The sequence below is a fragment of the Stigmatopora argus genome, chromosome 7 (genome assembly GCF_051989625.1).
Source record: "Stigmatopora argus isolate UIUO_Sarg chromosome 7, RoL_Sarg_1.0, whole genome shotgun sequence".
NCBI classification, from domain to species: Eukaryota; Metazoa; Chordata; class Actinopteri; order Syngnathiformes; family Syngnathidae; genus Stigmatopora; species Stigmatopora argus.
Genome location: NC_135393.1, coordinates 19378402 through 19391505, shown reverse-complemented (window position 1 = coordinate 19391505; position 13104 = coordinate 19378402). Strand labels below are relative to the sequence as shown.

General features: G+C 40.6%; 1 protein-coding gene across 4 annotated transcripts in view; it reads right to left on the bottom strand.

Moving 5' to 3' along the window:
• The window catches only part of tenm3 (teneurin transmembrane protein 3), a 176258-nt gene that overhangs the window by 74618 nt on the left and 88536 nt on the right, over nt 1–13104 (bottom strand). For all 4 annotated transcript variants that reach the window (XM_077604192.1, XM_077604193.1, XM_077604195.1 and 1 more), the window contains one exon: nt 3037–3207. In XM_077604192.1, the coding sequence (XP_077460318.1) occupies nt 3037–3207 (171 nt within the window). The remainder of the gene's footprint in view (nt 1–3036; nt 3208–13104) is intronic.

The following is a 13104-nucleotide window of genomic DNA, read 5'->3' as shown; positions in this document are numbered from 1 at the left end:
CCCAGCCAAAAACGATCAACATTTTCATGGAGATCACTAAAACAATTTTTTTTTTTTTTTTTTGCTACAAAATGCCATAAGTAAATAAGGCTCAATATGATTACATTTTGTAATGTTTTTCAAATAATTTACTTTTTTTTTCAAAGGCCAATTCTTGCAAACAAACAGCTAATGCACTATGAGTCACGTTTTGGTTTTGTAGCTAACGCACGTCAACATTGCTAAAAAAAACGTGACATTTTAAAGGAAGTTAGCACGCGAGTGAAGTTTCAAAATAATAGAACGTTTTTAAAATGTGTAAAATTCTAAACTTATTTACGTTGTGTCTCCAAATGAATGGTCAAGGTAAGTTAAAATTGCCGGCCAAAAACAACATTTTCATCAAAACCAAAAATAAATAACATTCGATTTTCGTAGTTTTGCGTGAAAACCGGTCGGATTTGGCAGCTCCGCCATCTTTTTCAGATTTTTTGATGAATCAATAATGCTGAATATGATCTAATTTTCTAGTGTTTTTCAAATAATTTCCTTTTTTCAATAGCGAATTCTTGCAAACAAACAGCAAATCGGATATGGCAGCGCCGCCATCTTTTAAAAGTCTCCTTTAACCTGACTTGAGTGCAATAACTCACATTTTAGTATTTGCGCTTGCCAATTTCATTAGATTGATCAATGACAGACTGGCTTTTTCTTTCAGTCAACTTTGCAAATATTTCTACGATACGCAAAATGGATCCATATCCCAGCGTCTGGAAAGATCCGGGCTTTGTCTCCGAATCTTTTAATCCCATCGCCCTCATTGATTGGGACTGGCGTTGAAAAGATATGCCCCCCCATCCTAAAACGCCCCCCCCCCAGAACCCCTGAGCGCTTCATTCATTTGTTCATTGATTGGTTCTGGTGTTGGAGAGAATTGTCTAGCTGGTCCTGATCTTAAAAAGCACTAAGTGTTATTTGTTTGCTGTCTCCGTCCGTCTCTTGCCTTTTACTTTTGGAATAGACAACGTCAATAAGCCTTGGCGTCATCCCGCCATTTGCAAAGAAACGCAGATTTTTTTTCTCCGAACGCCGTCGTCACGGAGCCTTCAAAAAGTTTTGGCCATCCGGCGCAACGCTGAAAAGAAACCATTGGGGGTGGGGTGAATAGTAGCAGCCCATTTTTTTTTGCTGCCCTTGAAATTAAAATAAGGAATTGTACTTTTTCATTTTTACTTATTTTGAAAAAAACAACGTTTTACATACCTAAAACTACATACGGTATTTTCTGCACTTGTAAAGCACAACTTATACACTTAAATTTTCTCATAAACCGGCATTTACTCGCATATAAGCCGCCCTCGCGTATAAGCCGCCCCTTGAAAATTGCCTTAAAATGGTTGAATTTTAGAATTTCTTGCGTATAAGCCGCATCCGAGTCACAGATTTTCACCTCCATATTATATATATTTTAATAGGGAGTACGAATGTTACTTTGAAGGGAAAATCTTAAGAAAAATCATCGCACGTGTTTTTTCTGTGATACTGTTGGAATCAAATGCACATTATGAAGGTCAATATCATACAGAATTAATTCATCCAGTAATGGTTGTTTTCTTACCGCAAAACAGAAAATAACCAACTAATCGTAAATGTTAATTTGCTGACATCTACTGGTGAAAAACAGTATAGTGAGTCTTGTGCGCATATAAGCCGTACCCTTGATTCACACACAAACACACACGCAAACGGGCGCACACAAAAACGGGCGCACATACGGGGGGGTAATTTGGTCTTATTTGAGAGCTGCTTCTGATTATGTTTGGATGACAATGTAAACAAGCGCAGACGTGGTTCCGTCTGTTTCCATCATTCCATGCAGCTGTCAGCAAGACTTTCATTTTCTCACTCTGCAAAAAGCCAAATCTGTTCCCTCTTGAGGTTTTTTTTCCCCCTTTCATGCGGGCGCCATTCCGCCGTTGCGCCGTTGCGCCGTTCCGCCTCTACGGCGGCGGCCGGCTCCACTTGCGGTCGTCTTGGTTCCACTCTTCAAACTATGACGCTCTGCTTTCCTTCTAAATACGCAATGACGGATGGCGGATGGCGGGTCCGCTGGCTGGACCCACGTCGACTAATGACAACCAGAAGGTACAGAAATACCGAATGGGGTTCCCAGAACTCCCATTGAAAATCTTCTAGCGTCATTTCTAAAGGAAAATAGCCTCTTATTTACAGTCCACTGCCCCAAAAATCGCTCTGTAAAATATTTGTTCTCTTAGCTAAACTCAATTTAAGGAACGTGTTATCTGCGCATTACGTTGCATTTCATTGTTTTTCCGTTTTAAAAAAAGCATTCTATCCAGAAATGGTTAAAAAAAAATCCATATTTTTGGTTGGTTGTGAACTTCTTGGCTCATTCACTGAGATATGAAACCCTCTGAGGTTGGCGTGTGCTCTAAACTTTGTTTTTTTAAATCCTTACACTTTTTCCATTTAAAAAAAAGCATTCTATCCAGAAATGGTTAAAAAGAATTCATATTTTGGTTACCAAATCCATATTTTACGTTGATTGTGAACTTTTTGGCTCATCCACCAAGGTATGAAACGCTCTGAGGTTGGCGTGTGCTCTAAACTTTGTTTTTTAAATCCTTACACTTTTTCCCCCGTTTAAAAAATAAAAAGCATTTTATCCAGAAATGATTACAAAAATCCATATTTTGGTTACAAAATCCATATTTTGGTTAAAAAAATCCATGTTTTGGTTACAAAATCGATATTTTCGGTTGGTTGTGAACTTCTTGGCTCATCCACTGAGATATGAAACTCTCTGAGGTTGGCGTGTGCTCTAAACTTTGTTTTTTTAAATCCTTACACTGTTAAAAAAACAACATTATTTTGTCGCCTCGCCTAATTAGCAGCTATTTTTGTTTGACTCCAAAACAAACGTGACAGTAGTAACATTCCAATAAGACGAAGCCGCTTCATTTTTCCCACCAAGAAACCCACGGAAAAACAAGGGACCCATTGAGTATTGGACCAATAGATGAAGTGTGTCATTACCATGTTTTTCCGGTAAGTACAATCGGGTGGCATAATCAACGGCTTGGCCCCTGGCTTCTTCCTCTCGCCCGCCGGCGGCGCTTAGCACCGGGTTCTGGCGTGGACTGTCTGAACGCGGGTGTGTTTGGTCAATGGCAGAGGATGGAGAGGTGGGAGAGAGCATGGGGAGACCTATGAAAAACAAAATGGAAATGAAAATGAGGGTGGAAACGAGTGGAAAATCACGTACAATGACAAATAATAAATGAGGGTGGTGATTTTGTGGCGTGAGGAACGTAGTCGTTGGACCCAAGTCGCACCGCAATACACAACAAAAAGGAAAAAAAAATATGAGTGGTTAGCCTCGCAGTGCTGGGGTCGTGGGTTCGATCCCGGGTGGGTTCGCACTATGTGGAGTTTGGATGCTTGTCTCCGGGCTTGTGTGGGTTTTCTAAGGGTACTCCGGTTTTGTCACAATTACCAAAAACATGCATGCTCGGGTAATATTCAGAGGTAGACGATATGACAAAATTGCTATCCCGATTTAAAAAAATATATATCGATAATTATCATGATAACTATCACATTTTTTGTTTTGTTCTTTTTGTAAGGCTGCTGTTTGCGGACAGGCATTTTTTAAAAGAAAAACAAAGAAAGAAAACACCAGGGAGAATTCATCTTTTAGTGGGTCGACACGGTGTTGTCCTGCATCTCATGATCGCTTATTTTGCCCGTTACTGTCCTTTTGTGTTCATGCTCTGTGTTAGCATCTACTGTTCACATACTAAAAACAAATTTCCTCTAAAAATATTTCTAATCTGCAGTCTGACAATATTTTGGTATGCAAAAAATGGAATGAAACGCTTCAATTGTGCTTAAAAAAAGTGAAAGGGCAAAAATGGCATTTGAAGTGATCACAAGTGCATTATTAAAGATAATGGACTTGGCATCAGGAGAGCAAACACACGCGTGCGAGGGAGGAAAGGGAAAGAGCTGTCGTTGCAACCTCGGCTCGCCGTTCTTGGCCGCCGCCGCCACCGCCGCGGGCCGTTTTGATCCGCGGCCCCGCGCCACTTCGCACCTATTAGCCTCGAGCCCTCCTCACATTCGGATGATTCTCGCTTCTTTAAAAATCCATGTCTACCTCGCCACGACCCCCGATTAAACGGCGGGCTACGCTAGCATGCTACCGATGGCGGTGCGGTAGCCCCTCCCCGTTTGTGGTCTTCCGACGGGGTGCCTCAAGTTCAGCACTTGGGTTAAGGTTTTCCACAGATGAAAGATGGCCGCTGGAACGCTTTGGAGCACGTTTGCATAGTTTAACGAGCATCCCCATTGGGCCTGGCACCAAAGACGCTGGGCGTCTGTCGGGAGTGGAGGGAAAAATTCTGTCGACGATTATACGGTAGATTTATGGATTCAGTTGACATTTTTCAAACATTTTCTGATCTATTTCCAAATGCTCTATCTGTTCAAACTACTTTTTGCGGCGGGCCAGATTTGGCCCCCGGGCCACCACTTCGACACGTGTATTATACAGTACAGATTTTTATGAATTTTACACTATCACATTTTCAAATATTTAATTTTCTATTTCACAATGCTTTACGTGACTGTTAAAACTACTTTTTGGGTCATGTAATGCACACGTATGGGAAAAAAAAATCTTAATTTTGTGGCTTACAGAACCCAAAAGGTGAGTGAATTTTTTTGTCAACTATTATATACAGTACAGATTTATGGATTGAGTAGACCATTTAATTATTTTTTTTTATACTATGACATTTTCCAAACATTTTCTGTTCTATTTCACAAAGCAGTATCTGTTCAAACTCCATTTTGGGTCACATGGGCCACACTTGCATAACAAAATCTTAATTTTATGCCTTACATAACCCAAAAAAATGAAACTGATAACCCAATTTTTTAGGTTTTAGAATTTTCCTTTAAAAGTAACTAACCGTGCAATAGCAATACCGACACCTTTCCACAGCGCAATGCATGCGAGGGGTGCTGTGTGCTTACTTTCTCCTAAAGTAGAATCCATTAGAAATAAAGCTTCACCGAACATTCCAAAAATTGCGACTAACAAAAACAAAAGAGCTTCTCCAACGGGAATTTTACGCTCAACCCTCCATCAACGCCACCCGCGAACATATTGCCCCGCCCCCACGCTAACGACAGCCGTCTCACCCTTGACAATTTCCATAAATTGACAACCCGGCTTCAGAGGATAACAAAAGTAAGTGCTAATGGCGACGTGGATGCTTTATTGCGCGCAGAGAACCGAACTCGACGCGACGCCATTTTTCCCCGATAAGCGGGCGGCCATCACTTTCCGAGTCCTCCGGGGTTGGCTTTTGTTTATTTTTTTTTAAAGCTTGTCGTTATTTTAACCGGCCATAAAACCTTCACGCGGGCCCTTTTCCTCATCCGTCCGGCAAAAGCGATTGGACAGCGGGACCCTTCCAGAAAGACAATGGTTAGCACGCTTCTATAAATATCGGTGCGAGTAAGAGTTCCTGTCGTGCAAAATTGAATGTATGGTGAAATGAGTGTCACATTGATAAAGCGGGTCAGACGCGACAGTGGTGCGCTTCACACACAAATACACACTAGCAAGCGCCCTCCAAGATACTTGCTCCTTGTTTTCTGAGTGACTGCTCAACTTTTGCCAGAGGGCTGACAATGACCTCCAAGTTGTGTCCCTTTCACTCGACAGTACGTGTGTGTGTGTGTGTGTCAGTGTGTGTGTGTGTCAGTGTGTGTGTCGATGTGTGTGTTTGTGTGTCATGTGCTGACCTGACAAGAGCTCCACAGATGCCCCTGGACATCGTCTAACTTTCTTGTCACACATTGTCCCGAAGAGTAAAATAGTGCATGCAGCTGCCGCTATTAACCAACTGAGCAATAGAAATAGCAGTACAGTAATCCCTCGATTATCGCGGTTAATGTACACCAGACATGGCCGTGATAAATGAAAAACAGTAGGGTCACCCCTTTTTAAAAATAAATATTTTTTTCTTTTTTTTTTTGCTTGCAAGTTTCAGTGGATTTTCACATTTTTATCAACTTTAAAAAAATTAAAAAAAATCAGTTTTATATATATATTTTTACTTGCAGTGCTTTTAATTTTTTAAATATTTTTTTAAAAAAAAGACTATTTTTTTTATTTATTTTTTTATTTTTTTATTTTATTACTTCAGTGCTGAGTTCTAGTTGCAAGCGGAGGACAGGGGAGTGGCTTCTGCTTGCAAGTTTCAGCGTTGATTTCACACAACTAAAAAATTATATATTAATTTTTTATTGTGTAAAAAATAGCTAACAATCTAATTGTGGCTGCCAAAATAGTGATTAAAATGATCGTATTTTTGCAGTTGAGTAACCTGTGGACAAGTGTTAAAGACTCATTTTAATGCCAGGTTGAACATATGTAAATATTGACTACGCGGTAAAAATCGAGTTCATTAGTAGTGCTTTTTTAAGGCTGGATGTTGACGCAAGGTAAATCTCACTGCCAATATTTTTGAAGAGAAATGGTCTTTAATTTAAAAACAACATTACTTTTTGGTGTAAAAATAGCTAACAATCTAATTGTGGCTGCCATAATAGTCATTAAAATGATCATATTACTGAAGTTGAGTGTCATGTGTTAAAATGTAACTTTACATATATATATATATTTTTTTCTCCCTAGTAGTAGTAGTTACCATGGTAAGTAGGTGATGTTTTTACATCAAATCGATCTATTTGTATTATTATATTCTCCACTAAGATAATGCCGCTAATTAAATGTATAATTTTGCTAAGGATACCAGTTACTCTCCGTTGATTTAGCTAAATGCGTTCGGAGCGATAATTGCAATGTTGTGATAGTGCAATATTTTTCCTCAAGGTTATCTTTTATTTTAATCTGATGCCAACCCAAATGTTGGAATCTTTATTTAGAACTTGGCATATTGGCGCACCATGGTGCACATGTGGAAATGCAATTAAAATAATCTGAGAGACCATGTGATAAAAAGAGGGTGAAAAAAAGTGAAACAGGACAGATAGCCGCCATACAAGTGTGTGTGTGTGCGTGCGTGCGTGCGTGTGTGTGTGTGTGTGTGTGTGTGTGTGTGTGTGCGTGCGTGTGTGTTATAGAAGCGAACAGATGGTGTGATACAGATCAACGTTTGCAATTACCATCCATATTTCAATAACTTTGAATTATCTTGCATGTTGCCTGAGACATTGACACGGGTCATTCAGTGTGTCGTCATTATGTCCGGCGGTCCCGCCCCCGCATCCCAAATTCCACGCGTTCTCTCCGATTGGCCACTTTCAAATCGGAGCCGTTCTGTTTTATAAAAATAACGATTTTTACGTGGAATATTCAACTAAAGTCGTTACTGTATTCGTCAAATGATTTTTAGATCTAGTCTGTTCTGAAGTCTTATCATGGACTCTTTTCCTTCAAAAATAAAATAAAGCAAAAAGGATCACAGGGGGTGCTGGAGCCTATCCCAGACAACTACAGGCAGTAACCAGCCAACCAGGAGGATCCGAGGAGACAAAAAACAACCAATCGTAGCATACAATTAGCCTATGATGGCTCTAGAGGTGACTGTGTAACAGTGGGAACAACACAGTCACCTCTAGAGCCAGCGTAGGCTAATTGTATGCATGTCTCTGCATGTTTTGGGGATGTGGGAGGACAGCAGAGTACCGTATTTTCACAACTATATGGCACATTGCATTTAAAGGCGCAGTGTCAGTAACGAGTGCTATTTCTGTATTTGACACACACAAAGGACACACCGTTTTTATAGACGCAGCCAGGCATAGCAAAACATACACCAGCTTAAACATACGCACACATGCTAAAAACACGTTTTTAAAAAGGCAACGGAAGCAAAACAGAGAACTATATATCCCAGCAGTCACTACGCAGTACTTTTTCTACGGGGAAAATAGTAAAGTCGGGGGCTGCTTGCCGTAGTTGTGAGCGCTGTAGAGGATGGTGTACCCTATCCACTGATTTATTTGATTTTATCGTGATAACAATTTTAGTATTGGTCCATATATAAAGCGCACTGGATTATAAGGCGCCCTGCCTATTTTGGAGAAAATTGAAGACTTTTAAGTGCGACTTATAGTCGTGAAAATACGGTACCCAGAGAAAACCCACCCGAGCCCGGAGGGGGAGAACATGCAAACTCCACACAATAAGAACCAAACCTGGGATTGAAGCCTAGATATCAGAACTGTGGCGTGATAAAAGCAGTACAAAAAGGTCGAAATATGCCCGCCCGTCTTGGGCTTCTAAACAAGTGAGTACAATTTAAAAACACAAGAGATAAATTAGAATACATTATGTGTGTAGTCCAACATCTGGCAGAGAGACACCCGTGCCAGATGTTGTTCTCGTGTCATGGTTGTTAACCATTTTTGTTGTTGCTGCTGCTAGCGGTAACGCGGTTTGCCCCACAGCGACAACAACCACTACTTCCACTTGAACTTAGTGTCACCATCTTTTAAGGGTCCAGCGGGAAAGACTGAAAAATGAAAAAACGGATTCCCTGGCCTCATTCAAACAAAATTGACCAATGAGGACGAGTCCCATAACGGAGCAACGCCACTTCCCACACGGCCACGGAACGTGAAATGTTGGAAAATAGGAGATCCCGACCTTAATAATCACCATCTTCCCTTTAAGTAACTGCCGGGAGTTGATTTATTACGGTCAAGCGACGTACGCGGCGGCTTGTGATTTATTTCAAAGCCGCACGGCTAAGAGGTTAATCTCACGCTACCGTGTTACGAAAATGTATTTTCACGTACGCAAAGTGCATTTCAATGAGTCCGCCCAAGTCTGTTTTATTGACCGAGTTATTCCGGGAAAATACGGAGCACGAAAGCAAAGTTTGTGAGAAAAGACCGGGCTCAATTCTCGCCACGTTTCCTGGCCCGAATTGAGATCGGCGTGTACGGCGTGATCCAAAAAGACACGTCTATTGTTTTCGTTTGTTGCCGACTAATTCCTCCGCTGTCAGGGCCAATTGCACGGAGCGGAGATCAAGTGAAACGGCCCGAGGTCACCGTGGCAACGATACCACCATCTCCGTCTAAATTTTCTGGATTGGTGTGCTTGAGAAAGCTAGAGCTTTTGGAGGGGAACTTTTTTTTAATGATTTAGACACAAAACATGACATCCGGGTTTGATATTTCTTATTGTTTTACCATTTGTACAGTGGATTGAATTGAATGCTTGGATTGTCATTATACGTTATATTTCTAGCATATAAGTCGTATTTGTAACTCGAATAAATGAAGGGGTAAGGCTTATATGCGCATAAGACTTGGTTATTTTCTGTTTTGCAGTAAGAAAACAAGCATTTCTGGATGAATTAATTACTTTTGATATTGACGCAAATAATGTACTTTTGATTCATACAGTATCTCAGAAATACTACATGCGATGATTTTTCTTAAGTGCACAAATAATTAGTCCACATAGATAAGTAGGTACAAAAAGTGACTAAAGTGGTTAGCAGATTATGTTTTAGTGCAATTAAAGAGAAGGAAAAAACAAATCGGTTTCTTATTAAAAGATTTAAGACATTTAATTCTGACAAAATAACATATCTAAAAAAAGTTTCTTATTAAGAGATTTAAGACATTTAATTCTGACAAAATAACATCTAAAAAAGTTTCTTATTAAAAGATTTAAGACATTTAATTCTGACAAAATAACACATCTAAAAAAAAGTTTCTTATTAAAAGATTCAAGACATTTAATTCTGACAAAATAACATTTAAAAAATCGGTTTCTTATTAAAAGATTTAAGAAATTTAAATTCTGACAAAATAACATATCTAAAAAAAACAATTCAGTCTCTTATTAAAAGATTTCAGACATTAAATTCTGACAAAATAACATATCTAAAAAAATAATAATTCAGTCCGACTCACCTTTGAGTAATTTTGTTATTATTCCCTCATGGTTTGTCACAAATTTGACTAAAAATAAAGAACATTTTATTTACACGTGTTTACTGGATTGTTTTCCTGTAGTGATGAATAAATTAAAGCAACTCAGGTATATGATTGATGTGTGTTTTTTTGCCCCAGAGCATGTTTCTTTCCTGGGAGCTGTCTCCGCCATGCTTTCTTATTTTTTTTCTTTCTATTTTTTAAACCGTATACAGTCGGAGGCAGACTTTCTTCTTCTTTTTTCGACGACCTGCGGCGTAATCATTAAAGCGTCACTGGCAAGTCTCCAACTGACAAAGAAATGCCCGTTAAATATTTGAACGTGCGACCGGATGTTCCTGAAAACAAAACAATCGGGAAAAATAAGACTCGCAGGGGAGGATTCTTGTCAGAACGGCATTAAAAAAATAAAAAATAAAAATCAAGGGCTGGAGATTAAACAAGGAGAAAGCGATAATGCGAAAATACGAACAGCATGACCAAAAATTAAAATTCTGGATAATGAATCTTCCCTTTGGAAAACTCCTAAATTGTAGCTTGGAAAGGCCATTTAAGCTAGCTTCCTTGAAAAGGATTATTTACGCAGAGCACATGCTGATATTAATGAAAAAAAATATGCCGTTATTTGTCATTTGAGTTGACAAACATTGGTAAGTACGGTGAATAGCGTGTACGGTCGATTGGGCGCCGTTCTTTTGGTCGCTGGTCTTTTGGTCGCCGGTCTTTTGGTCGCCCCGACCGCGACAACGGGCGACCAAAAGACCGCGACCAAAAGACCGCGACCAAAAGACCGACGACCAAAAGACCGACGACCAAAAGACCGGCGACCAAAACAAGGTAAAACAAGACGGTCTACGCATGAATAAAAGCCAACAATGGCCATGAGCAGTTTCACTGAGCCAACATGTGAGTGTATCAGAGTTTGTATGTACATGCGTTGTCCCTTTAAGAAGCTCCGTCAGTTCAGTCAGGGCCTTAACAAGTTCTCCAACAAAAAACAAAAGTCCGGGAAATTTGAAGCTTTTCTTTAGCCTAATAATTACTAAGGCATTAAGTATGACTAAATAATAATTCGCAGTTTGCATTTAGGGAATTTGAGCAACCATTTAAATGGTAATTATCACTTACCTTCCGGGCGACCAAAAGACCGGCGACCAAAAGATCGGCGACCAATCGACCGTGTACCGGTAAATAGCAGGTCACGTAGATTAAATAATAATTAAATTTATAATTTCCAATCATTAATTCATTTTCAAGTCAAGTCAAAAGCCTTTCTTGTCATATACAACAGCTGCGTATAACAAAACAAAGTGCGTTTCCCAATAAAAACACAAATAAGTCATTTAAAAAAATCACGTCCGGGCAAGGTCATTCTAAAACATCGCACAATCGAAGATATTGCACGTTGTTATTATTTTTTCTGAAGCGCATATCTCCCTCACAAAGGTGGTGCTGGAGTCTATCCAAGCTAACTATAGACACCAGTCGAGCGACATCCTAGCCAGCCAATCGCAGGGCACTAGGAGACAAACAACAAACAATCACTCATAGCTAGAGGCAATTTAGCACCCAATTAGCCTAGCATGCATGTTTTGGGGATGTGGGAGTAAACCCAAATACCTGGGGAAAACCCACGCGGGCAAGCCCGGGGGGGTTCCATGCTACCTCCAAACAGTGCGAACCCATCTGGTATCAAACCCACGACCCCAGAACTGCTCTCTACTGTTGTCCCCCACCAGACTCCAGCACCCCCCTTGTAAGGATAAGCGATGGAGATGCACTGTTTACAAACACACAACATTGACTGGATAGAGTACAAAAGATTCAAGATGAGAAAAAGATGAAGGCTTTCTATTGGTTGTCTCATGTTACACAAACCAGGTTGCAGTTGTTTGCCATTTTGCCACACACACACATACACACACACACAAAATGCGCCAAGGGTCTCGGTTTAGTCAATTATTCATACGATATGTTGACTATTTTGGTGTGAAAGCGCAAACACGCGCTGACCAAATCCAAAGACACGCTTTGGGTAAGCCACCCCCGAGCTGGCTGGGTGGGAAGATGACCTCGCCTTGCCCCCAACACCCCCACCAAAAGGGGATTGCAAAATGGGGGGAGTGCAGGAAGAGCTGCAGGGGAAGCGGTAAGATGGGCTAGGGAAGGAGGGGTCTAACCTCAAAAAGGACAGAGGGCTAAGTGTGTGTGTGTGGGTGGGTGTGCGTGTATGTTTGTGTGAGTGGGGGGTGGTCTTTCAGACATGTTTTTATCTTTTCGTAGCCCCCTCTCAGGTTGCAGGTAAGCTGGAAGCTATCCTAGCTGACTTTAGGTCACGGTTCAGTAGACGTTTTGGGTTGTTTTTAGTTTTTTTGTTCGCCGATCGCATATCTGTCAACCTCTGCCGATAACTGCCCTTATAAATGATTATGATTCCCCTTACAACCCCCCAAAAAACCTTACAAACACCGTACCGGTGTTTGTAAGGTTTTTTGGGGGGTTGTAAGGGGAATCATAATCATTTATAAGGGCAGCTATCGGCAGAGGTTGACAGGTATGCGATCGGTCGTTAGATTTTGATTTTTTGGGGGGGCGTCTGTCTTCGACGACATTCAAGTCAAAGGGGTTCGTATTTTTGAAGCGTAGCACCTTTCGCGACGTGGGCGGGAATCCGAATTCGGTTCTTATCGCGCAGTTTGTTTGACGTGGCGCTTTCGTTCGCCGGTAATTAACGTCGCCGCGTGGATGGCGCTCGTTTGGAACGTAGCGAGAGCGATTCTAAAATGGCTGCCGCAGCATTCCGAGACGTGCGTGTGGTTTGGTTTTGCTGTCACCTCATCTGTCTTCATTTCCCGCGAGCGAAGCGCGATAAGACTAAAGAAAGATTTGCTGGGAGAGAATTCTTGGGGATGAAAAGATGACTTTTTTCCCTCCAAAATCTTGCCAAAAGTTATTTTTCTCTCTGCTGCGTATAACTCCATACAAGTTACCCGATTCCTACCGTAAAAAAAAGTAGTTAACCCAAACTTTTTGACACAAAAGCCATAAACAATTAATATTTTTGAATATTAAGCCATAAACGGAATTTAAAAGTCAAAAAGCATGCATTTT